The sequence below is a fragment of the Papaver somniferum genome, chromosome 6 (assembly GCF_003573695.1).
Source record: "Papaver somniferum cultivar HN1 chromosome 6, ASM357369v1, whole genome shotgun sequence".
Classification (NCBI taxonomy): domain Eukaryota; kingdom Viridiplantae; phylum Streptophyta; class Magnoliopsida; order Ranunculales; family Papaveraceae; genus Papaver; species Papaver somniferum.
In genome coordinates, this window is record NC_039363.1 from 36881677 (window position 1) to 36895672 (window position 13996).

Sequence of the window (13996 nt, forward strand, 5' to 3'; positions counted from 1 at the left end):
CGCACTTTCTATCTCCGTATGTATCAGACGCACATAACATCTCCGTCCCAGTAGACGCACTTTCCATCGCCGTCCCATGTTAGGCGTGAACTATACCTGCGCCTCAATCAGGCGCACGTAATACCTCCGTTTCGTTCAGACGCATATTATAAAGACGCTCGGTCAAGAAACGTGAGTATAAGTTCCGTCTCGCACCAAGCGTTCGTATAAGTTACGCTTCACCAAATTTTGGTCGTCCCCCATTGCGCTTGAACACCCAGAATACCAAAATTTTTTGGCTTTTAGTCTGGTTTTTGGTATTTGGTCCGTCTCATGACTGTGGTTGCTCTTACCGTTTCGTCCAGAAACAGGATTTGGTAATAACACTTGTCCAGAGTTGTACCTCCACCTTAGTTTTCAAGTTTCGACACAAACTCTGTGAAAATGGAAACAGGAATTTTAGTTGTGGAGAAGTTGAGAGGAAAGTCAACACTCACTCGATGTTTCTCAAAATACCCTCTCAAATTAATTGTACCCAACAAGGTACTAATAATTAGCTACTACTATATTACATACATAAAAAAATCTCAAGTAAAATTGATGATCATCATCAAAAACAATAAGTAATCTATCGTGATTTCAGGTGGGTTCATCTAAAACTGATGCGGTTTGGGTTTATAGTCTTACCTATGGTGGTGGCATTGTCTGTGTATGTGCATCCCTCAATCACTTGTTTCTTTTAAAATGAAGATGCTATCTGTTTTTTATGATTTTATATGTTATTTTTCGGGTTTGTAGGGAGATTGTGTTTCTTGTGATGTTACAGTTGGAGAAGGTTGTACAGCAGTATTAACAACTCAATCTTCCACTAAGGTTAGTTTTCTCTTCAATTTAGGGCAACTCTTCCTCTTTGTGTATTATTAAAATAACACTTGTTTATCTGAAAACATTGTTTGTCATTTAATTAGGTTTACAAATCTGTGGGATTGAAGTGTTCTGAACAATGCTTTGAGGTAAGATCTTTCCCTAGCCTCTTTAAAATAGGTTTTTGCTTGATATTGCTGTGAATTCCTGTGCTTTTTTCACTTATGTGAACTATGATTAGGCTAAACCAATACGAAATTACAAACTAACAGTTGCAAACTTGCAATCAGGGACCAAAGATACTCAGAGAATAGTATCTGCTTCTATTATTTGATTTCAGATTTTGAACGAACTAATAAATTAGTTAATAATTAGAGGAAGTTGATCATTCCATCACACTTACATTTCGTCTCTGGTGCTTTTATTTATATATCAAAAAAAAAAAAAAAAAAAAAGAATCCCTGAATGCTTCGGATATAATCTTAAGTGATTTGAGGTAGCATCTGGAGTTCAGTGATGGGATGGGTTCGAAAGAGTTCTGGCATATCTAACTGTCCCTTTGACCAATACAATCTATCTAACCGAAAAGAGTTTTTGAAGTGGATCTGTTTTTGCGTTGGGAATCAAGATTAGGGAGTTGTTTGAAGATGTGATTCATGTGAAAACATCCGTTAAATACATATTCTTGAAAAGTCCCTGCCTAATGCATAAGCTACACCTAATGCATTTGTAAAGTACTACTAGGATGTTTTACAAAACTTCTATTTTTTGTAATGAGCATTCACTGTTTCAATTTTGGTGATAAATGGTTCTTACTGATGGTGGCAGTAGGCAAGAGTCGGAAAGGATGCTCTTCTGGTTCTCATTCCGGACCCCGTGACATGTTTTTCTACTGCAAGGTACTTGCAGAAGCAAATTTTCAGAATGGGTTTAGACTCCAACCTAGTGATTGTTGATTGGATCACCAGTGGACGCCATGAAAGTGGAGAAAAGTGGGATTTTAAACTTTACAAGAGCACCAACAACATCTACTTGGAAGATGATCAGCCTTTGTTTCTTGATTCTGTAAGTTGTTATTCCCAATGTGTTTGTGGATAATACATACTATCTAATGGTAGCAAAGACTAGTATACTTAACTTTTGAAACAACTCTTGTGTATTGATGCATATCTGAGTCTGCACAGCATGCCTTCCCAACCATCTGGACCACAATTGTTCTTGTTTTTTTGTTGAAAATGTAAACACCTTTTGAATAAGTGGATGCCGTACTCTTGGTTCGTGTAATACTAGTAGGGCATATTTCATAAAAATAAAAATTGGTATATCCTCAGCTGGACAGGTTACATAAATTTGAAATTTTTGTTTCCAGATAGTTCTTTCTATAGATACCAGGTGTTAAGCATAACTTATTTTTTTCCTCAACAACTTGGAGTAACTGCAGAAAATTAATTTTAAGTAGTCTTCTCAAATGGTTCTATTTATGGAAGCAGGTATTACTTGAACAAGGAAGCACTACGACCATTGTGGAGCGCATGCAAAATTACCAAGTCATTGCAATGCTCATTCTTGTGGGGTAGGTCTTCCGCTGGATAACAAATCTTCCCCTGTCTATGTTTCTGGTAAATTGCTTTTCGAAACCATAATTGCTTCCTCATCATTGGAACTAACAAGTTTAGATGTAAGTATGGATGTAGGCCGAAGCTAAAGAATGTTCAAAACCAATTACAGGAAGAACTTAAGAGAATAATGGGTGAGCAATTTTACATGCCTTCAACCTTGGGACGACATAGTAATACAAAATCAGGTCCAACAAAACCAACTTTTGTTGCTTCTTGTAGTGCATTTGGTCCTAAGGTATGTCTCTTCATGTCTTTGTGCCTCTAAATTAAGGGTCATATTTCTACGTGCTTTATATCCTTGATTTTGGACTCTTTCGTGTCCTAGTAAAATATTTTGCATTTCTGCATTCTTCCTTTCTTTCTTATATTTCTTTTTGGGTAATACAAACTAACCCCAAATTGATTGGGCTAAGTTGATTGTTAGGCTCTTCTACCCATCATTCATTGTCATGTGGGAAACTCTGAAGTGCAAAATAACTAAAACCTAGGAAAATTAGGCTTTAGCTGTTTAGGCCATCCTTTTAACCTTGATGTAGTTTTGCGCAGAACTTTACTTCAAACTACCAATAACACTGGTTTAGAGAAACTCATAAACTTGACTCGAATATCGATTTAGCTTTTGTTCATTTAATTTAAAATAATATTTAAATAAAAATATAGCAGTGTGTTCCGGCTTTTCCTTGTCTGTCTGGTCTTTTGTGTTTATAAACAAGAAGAACGTGTTCCAATCTGAATAATCATAGTAAAGGGCATTATCGGTCTCCCATAAGCTATTTATTGAATTCTTCGGATGGTATAGATTTGATTTTGCAAAAAGATCCATGAAAACCATAATTCCCTCACTGTCAAATTTACTTATTCTTTCTAACCTTGTTCTGCTATCTCTATATGCAGGGAATAGGTTTAGTTGTTCGAATAGCTGCTACGACAACTGAATCTGTCTACAAGTTTTTACAGCATCAGTTGGCTAGTATGGAGCCACTACTAGGGGTGTCTCCCTATTGCTGATCAGAAACCAATCACACTTTCATACAAGATGGGAGCATTTAAGTTCATTGCTCTTCTACTAATAATCTATGGGAATCTGGATCTTAAGATATCCGGAAATTGATACATAGACTATTTTCGCACGCACACTGTGGATTATTCAAAGTAACTTAAGTGAACTATTTGGTGTGGAATCGGTTGATAGGTGTAATGAAGTGTGGAAACTTCTTGTAAATGTGTGGTATATTAATTACGAGGCAAAACCTTTTCACTCTAAATCTCTTCAGGGTCGTAGATGATGTTCTCACCACCACCACCACCCCCCCCCCCCCCCCCCCCCCCAATTTAACAGGCAGTCTACTTGCTGCTTCTCTGCATCAGTTAATACAGGTTCAGAATCGAGAAGAGTTTCCTAATATTTGCCGTCTCATCTTTGATACCACAAACAAGATAAATTGCTTCAGAAAAAAATAAATAAATAAAATAATCATCAGAAGCAATGGAAAATGGGCCAATTGGCATCTCTCTCAAAGATGGGCAACCGTAGGGGAAAATGCAAAGTGAGAACCCTTGCAACTGCTAATGTCGGCATGGATTTTACTCTTCTTTTCCTCAATTTAAACCCCACCTATTTTCCGCTTTCTTTCTATGTTGGTATGTTCCGGTTCATTGCCACTTCGAGCATCCATAATGGAGATCGGATTTGTTAAATTTGGTTCGAACTTCAAAACATATTGGAGTAAGGCAAATTTGATGTTCTAAATAAAGTATCCGGAGTATATAGTAGAAAAAGAAAGTTCAGAACTAGAAACAAAAATTCTGATAAAATCTCAGTTCTTAAGTTTGGTACCCATTTAGGCCTCTGTGGGTTCTTAACTTGCACCCGATTTAACGACCTACTGCAACCCATACAAATGGGGAAAAAAACATTTACCAAAACAAGTTCTAAATACAAATCAACTTCCATAACAATAAACATAAAGATACAAATCAGCTGAACACTTGAACACGCTTTAAATGAAAATAGAATTGGGCCATATATAGGCTTCAGATCAAAATTCTGCCGTTCCGATCAACTCTTCTCAACTAAACCACATACTATGTGGTTTGCATCGGACTTGAAAAACATACTCATATTGACATAGATGATCTATCCACAGCCGAAATTTGATTTTTGATTAATTGCCAAAGAACCACTCAAAACCAAGATCTAATGAAACTGTTCAAACTAGAAAGTAATTTCACAGGGTGCATGGAATGTTCTTCCACGACATATTGCTTCAAGGTTTTCTCCAGCATAAGAGCATAGCGGTGAGATTTCCACTCCTGGCTCAATATAATTAGTACAAGGGAAGCCAAGATGGAATTAGTAACAAGAAGAACAAGAGACTACGAAGGACGAGAAACTGATTCCATGAAAAAAATGCTTTCTACTTTTACACTGTTAGCTTTTGATTATTTTTATTTTTTCAAATGGTGTTGTGTTTCATTCCTGTTTTTTTGGAACATCTACTATGAGAAGAAAAGGAAGGAAAAGTTCATTCCTGTTATTTTGGAACATCTACTATGAGAAGAAAAGGAAGGAAAAGTTACCTGTTGCATATAGAGGTATAGAATGAGTTAAGAAACCACCAGCAGCAACTACCCAACGACTGTGGAGACGGAGAACGAGCAGCCGTGCACTATCAGGGGTGTCAACAGCGGATGTCCCGTTAGCATTTTTCACTGGTGCAAACTCCTCCTCACGTATGACCTGGAAATTTAAACAAGGAATTGTGAATCTGCTGAGATTGTTATGAAAAGCATATAATGCCGTGCTAGCAGAAACACTAATGCTTGGGGCAGACAGAATTAACTGATGGTATAGGCCTATAGGTCAGCAATAGTATGACTCACCTCAAAGAGAGCGGTAGAAGGAGCATATGTAAATGCATCAAATATAAATTGTTCCAACTTTAAACCCATAATGTCCCCATGGATAGAGGCGATTGTCTTCTCAGCGAGATGATAACTGCCCACAAATAGTACTTTGCAACATGTCAAACGATTTTCATGCAGCATAATGTGATTATTATGCACCACAAATGAAATTAATGAGCTAGATTTGAAGACACTAGAAATAAGTTTGATCCGGTCACATTGACAATGTGAAGGATTATTAAAACTGTAAAAACAGAAGAGAGACACTGACATGCTATCTTTCTCGAGACCGTTAGCCACTTGATTCAAAAAATCCAGAGTGAACATGTGTAAGCAAACCTGAAAACGAGGAGTAATATACTTTAATAAAAGGTATGGCATTTGCAGAGGGAAAAAAAGATAAATGGAAAAGCATCATCAATATTATACTAAAAATTCAAGTGAATGCTATGTTATGAAATATGAAGAATACTGGGTCTACTTTTCTGTAAGTCTGGATGGGGGCAGGTTAGTATATCTACCAAGCCTTTCTGTGTTCAGTTCAATTGACTTTTATTCGAACTGGGCTAGTTCGATCTATGTGATGCACCTAGCAATTAATTTTTATCATACAACAGCTGTGCATGGGCACAACCATTTACATTCCTAGCTACTTTCCATGTTTTCCAATTTTCGGCTACTTTCTACTCTGTCACTGTGTCCAACCCAGTCACTGCATGGAGAGGGAATTGAATTCTGCAAGAGTCTATATTCCTCTCCTTCATTCTCTTATTCAGTTTTCCATGCTCTTGGTAACTGCTCAAAAGTTATACCCTAAGCTCATTAAAAGTATCAAAGCGCTATAGAATTGTAACTCTGATGTAAAACTATAATAATTACTTAGAAGACCTGCAAACAAAGTCACATTAGTGCAGTAAGACCAAGAGGATATACAAATATTGACATCATCAAGCCCTCGGTAGGTTCTGATGATACCAATACAACGTTATACCAAAGACCACCGTCACCAATATATAATGCCAACAATAGAACTGAGAATTGCCCAACTAAAGTAATGCATAAGCAACTATGGCCACCAGTACAACAAAGGATGAAAGGAATGGTAGAGGCTAATACGTTACTCCAGCAATAGCGAAGGCGCCCAGTCTCCTGATTGATAGCAGAAGTCATCGATTGATCCATCTCACTGTATTCAACAACGGCCAGCGGCCCACCTTTACCTCGTCGGACAAATACACCAACCTTTTCTTGCGGATAAGCCTGGAATCATGTTTATATAAAAAACCATATGAAGATGTATAAAGCTCAGATCTATTATAGTGGTGAGCAAAAAAGAATTAAGGTTGTAGCATATAGAACTACAAGTAACGCATTAGAGACTTATGAAACATCGCACAAATAATCAGTTGAATCCAACATATGTATAAAAATGAGATTCATTCAAATGATCATTGTAAAGAAAAGAGTTCTTAGAGAGTTTAACCACGAGCGGATGACACATTTAAATACCAACTACTTAAAAAACCCTGAGTTCAGTAACTAAATTTAGTGCGCACAATTTGCATAACAAGCAAATGATTTATCAATCTTTAATGATTAAACTGGCATGCAAACAATTTGCATACTCAGCATAGAGTATAAATTGCTTAACTTCCTAGCTGACAAGAGGATCTGGTAAATAAAAATTTATAATTCATGTTCCTTAGATAATTAAAAAAATAATATAGGACAAAAACACTTAAAAAAGGAGGACGGACCGATTTGAAACAGAGAAAATCGCTAGGACAATGTAAAGTAGGATGATCTTCATAGAAATACTAATAAGCTTTTTAAAACAAGACTTCAGAGCCACGAAAGGTTTTTACTTATCGTCATTAACCTGCAGCTTATTGTTACATTCTTTCCTTATTTGGCACCTTCCCCAAGTTCGTGACCCATTTTTAGGCATAGGCCCATCAAAAGACCCTATACCCAGGTTTACATACAAGAGAATTACTTTGAGTAATTCTGGGAGTGGAATTGTATTCCTAGAAGGAATGGTTGGAGCTCTATTCGCGGAAGATTACCAACATAGGAGAGTTTCTATTCCATATAATTACTAGTGTAGAAGCAGTCCTAGCTAATCTATAAATAGGGAGTTCGTTAGAAACCGAACTCGGGAGGAAAATTGAAGAAGAAAGATACAACACCTAGGGTAGAGAAGTGTGACATTGTAAAAGTCTTTCACTAAAGCAATAAAGTTAATGTATAGCACAATTGTTACTTTTGTTATTCTTCTTGTTTAGCTATTGTCCACCGTATTGGGGTATAGTTTGATCATTTTATGCTTAGGACAATTACACTTTACATGAGTATGAAAACTAGCAAACCTATGGACAACCACATTTTACTCATTGTGCAGGGATTCCAACAATATAGGCTCCAAAATAACTGAGATTGTTAAACAAGTTACCTTACGAACAACTTTTGCAGCAGAAACTACACCTTTATCAATAAAATATCCCAAGAAAGTTGGATCAGCAACACGGACCTGTTTTTTGAGAGATCAGTAAGCAGATCAGGATAATAAGTCTGGCAATCTTCTTAACATTATGTAGAGAAATTAATAGGGTGAGTCTCACCAGTGCATTATCAACTCCATAGCAATCCACATATTTAACACCTCTCATGGCCATATCTTCCAACAACCTTGAAGTCTTAAGAGCTGCACATTAATTCAATTCAATATGATATAAGTAAACTTTACCTCTATCACTCAGACTAAGAGGTAACCAGAAAACTCGATGTCAACATTTGCGGATGACATGCCATAACAAATGAAGATATCATACCTGAATATACTCCTCCATTACCATCTGGAGACTTTGCCACCTAGCTTTGCAGAAAAAAGTTAAATACATTCATTAGATTAGTTTTACACATGATAAAGAGAACTTTAATAAATAAGAACAATAATAGAATTTGACGAAAATTCTTGCAATAGCCAGGTTAGAAACATGCTTAGACATCTCAAAAACACACCATGCAATGCAATGCATGTAATGATAAAGATGTCTCATAAATCAGGTCAAGGATGTCATATGTCTATTTGGATAAGGGTGCAATTTTCAGCAGGAAAGGTAACACAATATTGGAAACAAAAAAAAAACCTACTTTGCTTGGAGATTCCATGATAAATCTGCCATCCTTTGAGACACATGGTATGGTACCTTGCTGGAAGAAGGTGACCTGCACTAACAAATATGTATCCTTATACGCACTGTGATGATGAATAAAACAAAAGGTAAATTGTTAGCAACAAGAAAAGAAGCAAAAAACTTACTTGATATACTTCTAGACCAAAATATTTATGACTCTCAAAGAATTTTCTTGTAGCATCATCTGTCATTGGGCTAGTCATAATATACCAATGAATTGCAACAAAACCACCTGAGCCTGCAGACAAATGTATCATTGTTAAAGCACAAACTTGGGATGAATGGCGACAAGCAAATAACCATACCCTCATTTACGGATTGAGCTGCAAGTTTTTGAGCACATAGAATTCGTTCAGCTTGAAGTTGAAACAGTGATTTTCCTGACGGGAGTCCAATGTCTGAAATACATCAAATACCAATAAGTGACTGTTGACAGCAATTAACAAAACATGGAACAACTAGAACCTGAAACCATCAAGTACTCACACAGCTCAGTTACAAACCTAATTAAATCGAACTAAACTAAATGTACTGAAAATGAACATTACAAGAAGTGGATAAAATGAAAATGGATCATGCTAAGAAACTAGCATAAGTAGGAACTACTTTTTTTTAGTTTTATCCTGGCATAAAGTCAAACAGTACAACAATGCTTTCTAATTGTTCTCAGTCTAAGACTATCATTTTCGTTTCCTGGACAAGATTTAAATAGTTTAAAAATTAGATTCATGCTAAAAGTGTGATCTTGAATGTTTCTTAATAGCTGACCGGATACCAAGCATCTCTTTCAGTTACCTACACCAATAACAATTGGTCTTGTACTAAACCCACACTAGAGGTTATTTCCTTCATATGTGAAAAAAATATAAGACATACATGATTATACTTACTAAAACATCCCTTGGGATCAGGACTTCCAAGCCTGGACCCCTGCAATAAGAATGGAATTTAGGAAACTCAGCGAAATTAATCCAACTCCCAAAAGAGGGCATTATTAAAATTAATCTATCACAGATAAGAGTATATCTAAAGAGCAAACTAAGTACAAGAAAATGGAAAAACCGTCTTATTTCCAAGTAACACATACCAATATATGATTATTTTTTTTAAAACACACATACCAATATCAGGTACTAATCAATTCAGTATATGCCATATATCTAAATTCAAGTAGACTGTTTTCTTTTCCTGTCTAAACTTAGCATAATGTCTGTGAGCATAATATCTGTGAGCTGCTCAACACTTCCACAATCTCCTTGAGCAGAGATGAATCCATCAAACAGGTTGAAGTTGTGGAAAAATCTGTTTTAACAGATAATTCGGACTCTTCAACAATGAACATTGTGAGATCTAAGCGTCGTTCCTATAATTCATCCAAGCCACCCTAAGTAAACTCACAATGCTCCACTAATTTCTTAGTAAGCAATATACTGTTTCACTGTGAATAATTATGGTACCCTGAATTGTGCGGTAACTCAATAGAATACATGGTTTACTCAAAACAAAGATATAAATTTAGTTATATCACATATATACCTGACCACCAGCCAGAAGCAACACAGCCAATTTGCCTTCACATATAGCTTTCAAACCCATTTTCCACCATCTCTCTCTTTCTTCAAGTGCCCGAACATCCACACTTGAAACACTTGTCTCCGGTACAGGCTCAATTGTCGGTACAGGTAGCCCTGCAAATGCATTCACATTGAATTATACAAATTATTAAGATCGCAAATCTTTACAGAAAACAAACAAAAACACTATGTAATTTTTACCTTGAGATCGCAATGAACATCGTATAATTCGATCTATCCTTGGAAGATCTAAGTTCTGAAAAAGTAAGATATAATCATTGCATTACGTTAATTCTTCAAATTAGACTTGCCAATTTCAAACGTATACAATAAGAAATGACATAATTGGAATGATGAAGTAATGATTGTGTTTTATAAAAAAAATGAAACCAAATTATTAATGTAGACATGATTTAGATCCAATAAAATACGTATAATTGAAAGATAAAATAATTAATTAGAGGTGAAGTGGGAATTGATACTTGAATATCACGAACAAGAAGATCTTTATCTTGAATAGAAAGTTCATCCCAGAGTGAGAAGACATCTTCTTGTCCATAATCTTTTAACCTTTCTAGTAAACCTTGAGGTGGTGGTGATGATGAGGATGATGAATTTGTCACTGAACCATCGGAACTTGATGTTATTTCTCCCATTACTTCCTTCCTTCCTCCTCTCTCACTCTCTTGTTTTCTCTCTGAAACTATCAGTGTTTTTTAACAACTGTATATCTATCTATATCTATATAAAGGACAGTGGTGTAGTTCAATTTTAACAACTGTATATGAAACTGTGATTTTTGTTTATATGGTTGTGAATTGGATTTGTTTTTTAATTTTAATTTAATTTGATTTTAATTTAATAGAAAGACAAGACTTAACAACTTTGAAGAACCCTGCTTTGCTTTTCTCATACATAACGAATCTGTTGTGATATATACCCGATACTAACCATCTTTCTTTTATGGATACCAACCAGATATCCCTTTCTTGATCGGATCGTTTGGAACAGATAGTCCGGGTCGCTTCTTGTCCTATGTCAATGTGGAGTTAAATTTGGGCCAGTAACACAGGTGTTCCCTGTTAAGTGAATGAATCATATCTTCGGAACAAGATCCATCTCATGAATTAGTTTCGAGTCTTGCTCCAAAGTTGCCCTTTTCAATTCTTTGAAATGTCCAGTCCAATATACTATGCTAAGCCATGATGAAAAAAACTTTAGTGGCAACAGTGAAGTTGTAGGATATCCGATCTAAGCCATAATTAGCAACACGTAATTACTACATTGTTATATGTATTATTTGCCCCATCCTGTAATCTTCCATTTCCCATGCTCTAGTACTTTGGCTTTTAATCTGATGGGTCCCACGTCGGTGCAATTCTGTTATCAAAAGTTAGATGCTCATACACTGACCGACACAATGCTGCATCCGATCCAGATCTGCTCCAACTCAGATAACAACTGATCATCGAGCCTCCAGAATCGAAAGATCGCCCGTCTAACAGGTTTCAACTGGTCCACTCCATTTTAGAAGTAAATTGAAACAACCCTTTTCCAAATAATTATCTTAACGGTAGAATTAGTCTTTCTAAATAAGTTAGTGTAGTAATTAGTTGAAACACTCACTTAAACTAATTAATGATTAGTGTGAAACTAAATCAATAAGTCGTGGTTTTTTCAAAAAATTAAATTATTGAGAGAGAAGGACAAGAAGCAAAGAAGAGTTTTGTAAAAAAAAAATAAAAAATAAATCCAAACGTTCTAACTACTCGGGCTTGTATACTTAAAATGTAGTTTTTTGTTATTTGAATTGACCAAAATTTCCTAAAAATTGGAAATTTTATAGCTTGATTTGGGCTAAGTCAAACATGTTCGGCTACAAGATCTAAATAACAAGTAGTCGAACTTATCTGCAAATGTGGTTCGGCTAATGTTTTTGAAGGCACGGGTAGTCGAACTTAGTTTTAATGGAGTTTTTGCGTTGTTTGGATATCAGATTTTCAGGACAGGCAACTGAACTTTTATTATGGGGTATATAGAGTAATGTTCGGTTTAATCCAGTCCACCATTTTTGTAGCTGAACTTTCAGTTTAAAATAAGCAGAAAAAACATGAGTTCGGTTAGGAGAAAAAATTGCGACATAACGAACTCACTATATAGTTTTCAGAGAAAATTTCGGTTAGGAGAAAAAAATTGCGACGTAACCGAACTCAATATATAGGATTTTAGAGAAAAGTTCGGTTAGCAGAAAAAAGTTGTGACGTAACCGAACTGCATATGTTTTGAGTGAAAAGTTCGGTTAGGAGAACAAAAAAAACTAGACTGTTAAAGCATAGCTCAGTTGAACTCACCACGCATTGGTATGTCAAGTTTGGTTGTCATATTTTAGTATCAAAACTCATTTAGAGTTGCTTGATTAAATACTAGATTCAACTTTGTTTAGGTTAGACTAGAAAGTCTAAGAATGTTGAGACATACAAATATTACTCTGAAGACCTGAAGAATGTGTAGAAGTAACGAACTAAAACAACGACATCATCCTTCCACTTGAGGTTTGTAATATTTACTTGAACTATTTCATTCCTAACGTATCTTTCAAGTCGTGCTATGTTGAAAACATAATTGCGAAGCTGTATATAGTGTACATATTGTATATAATACTCTAGTAGTGAGACGTGATCATAATAGTATGATCATAGTATTAAGGAATTAGACTGCGAAGTATAAAGGTTATCTTTTGAACTTCGTAGATATGACATTGACATAATCTTTTATACAATGTTATGATTATGTGAATGGATTATGGTGAAGATTTTATCCTACAAGATGTCTTTCCTTAGTCTTTTAAGAAAGCTCGCATAAACATTGTTACCAACATGTATCAATTGAGTGTCATTCTTGTGACTAAATTTTGGTCCCTCCTTGCCTATGGAGGACTTCAGAACCCATTATAGATAGGTTTCGCAGGAGCAGCTTTCTCCTTCATACCATTAGGACTATTCCCCTTTTGGTTACTTTGAGAAACAACTGTTCTCCAATTTGGATCATCAGATCTTGTCTTCGCATTTGCAAAGTCATCTCTCTTTCTATAATTGTGTCTTTTATGAGATGACCTTGTCGAGCGATAGGGAAAAATTGAACTATGATAATAATTTATTTTGCCTAAACTTTGAACAATAGTGATCTAAGTTCTTTAGGGGAGTAATCTTAGCCGATTCGTTTGATACAAAAGAGAGTGCATCTTGCATCTTACGAACCATGTATCCCCATTGCAAGTATCCTTTATTACCACAAAAATAACAATGCTTAGTAACATAAGGAATGTGAGCTTTAGTGTTACCTTTTTGTGGAACCTCTTGCACTGAAGCTTGAACAGTTTTGGTTTTCCCATCTTTGTTTAACGGCCTTGATTTCTTGATATTAGTAGAAGTTCTTTCTTTGATAGTTGCACTTAAAAAGAGTCTAGTTGAACATGATATTCTTAGGCTTGGCAGACTTTACTTCTTTACAAGAACTAGGAGCGTCTTTGATATCAGTAGAAGCCTTTGGTTGAGAAGAATTTGTAGCTTTGACAAATTTTTACCTCTTTGCTAATATTTGAAGCATTTATTCCCTTATAGCCCAATCCTCGTGTATCATGATGATTTCTACTTGCTTCTAGCATTGAGGTTAAATTGTTTGAGCTAACATTGCGTTTTTTCACGTTCAAATTTTCTTCTTCCAACGTTTTAATTTTATCAAGAGTACCAGTTAGATCGGCCTCAAATCATTTTTCTCTAGAGATATATGTACCTTCTTTCTCTTCAAAGCTCACTTGTTGAGAGTTAATCATTTCTTCAGATTCAACAAGTTTTTT

The 13996-nt window shown here is 35.6% G+C and overlaps 2 protein-coding genes across 2 annotated transcripts; one reads left to right on the top strand and one right to left on the bottom strand.

The window, feature by feature from the left end:
* The first annotated feature begins 336 nt into the window (after window positions 1-336).
* LOC113287319 (urease accessory protein D-like) lies at window positions 337-3727 on the top strand. The gene is made up of 8 exons (XM_026536036.1): window positions 337-522; window positions 623-688; window positions 778-852; window positions 948-992; window positions 1675-1908; window positions 2334-2416; window positions 2538-2697; window positions 3357-3727. Exons 1-8 carry the CDS (start codon window positions 424-426, stop codon window positions 3468-3470), a joined length of 876 nt encoding a protein of 291 aa, XP_026391821.1. The 5' UTR covers window positions 337-423; the 3' UTR covers window positions 3471-3727.
* A 523-nt stretch (window positions 3728-4250) lies between these two features.
* LOC113287320 (UDP-N-acetylglucosamine diphosphorylase 1-like) lies at window positions 4251-10981 on the bottom strand. The gene is made up of 15 exons (XM_026536037.1): window positions 10623-10981; window positions 10342-10396; window positions 10103-10254; window positions 9457-9496; window positions 8872-8964; window positions 8692-8804; window positions 8523-8597; window positions 8201-8240; window positions 7991-8073; window positions 7822-7899; window positions 6486-6629; window positions 5641-5708; window positions 5346-5460; window positions 5043-5202; window positions 4251-4775 (listed from the first exon to the last, which is right to left on the bottom strand). The coding sequence occupies exons 1-15, from the start codon at window positions 10794-10796 to the stop codon at window positions 4678-4680; spliced, it is 1488 nt and encodes a 495-aa protein (XP_026391822.1). The 5' UTR covers window positions 10797-10981; the 3' UTR covers window positions 4251-4677.
* Between the last annotated feature and the right edge of the window lie 3015 nt (window positions 10982-13996).

Bases quoted from the DNA above. Each gene is read 5' to 3' on its own strand.
- LOC113287319 (XM_026536036.1), top strand. From the start codon at position 424: ATGGAAACAGGAATTTTAGTTGTGGAGAAGTTGAGAGGAAAGTCAACA. The intron at 853-947 runs GTTAGTTTTCTC...TCATTTAATTAG, and splicing joins CAACTCAATCTTCCACTAAG to GTTTACAAATCTGTGGGATT. The intron at 993-1,674 runs GTAAGATCTTTC...TGGTGGCAGTAG, and splicing joins GTTCTGAACAATGCTTTGAG to GCAAGAGTCGGAAAGGATGC.
- LOC113287320 (XM_026536037.1), bottom strand. From the start codon at position 10,796: ATGGGAGAAATAACATCAAGTTCCGATGGTTCAGTGACAAATTCATCA. The intron at 10,397-10,622 runs GTATCAATTCCC...TTACTTTTTCAG, and splicing joins TTCTTGTTCGTGATATTCAA to AACTTAGATCTTCCAAGGAT. The intron at 8,965-9,456 runs GTAAGTATAATC...GATGTATTTCAG, and splicing joins TGATCCCAAGGGATGTTTTA to ACATTGGACTCCCGTCAGGA.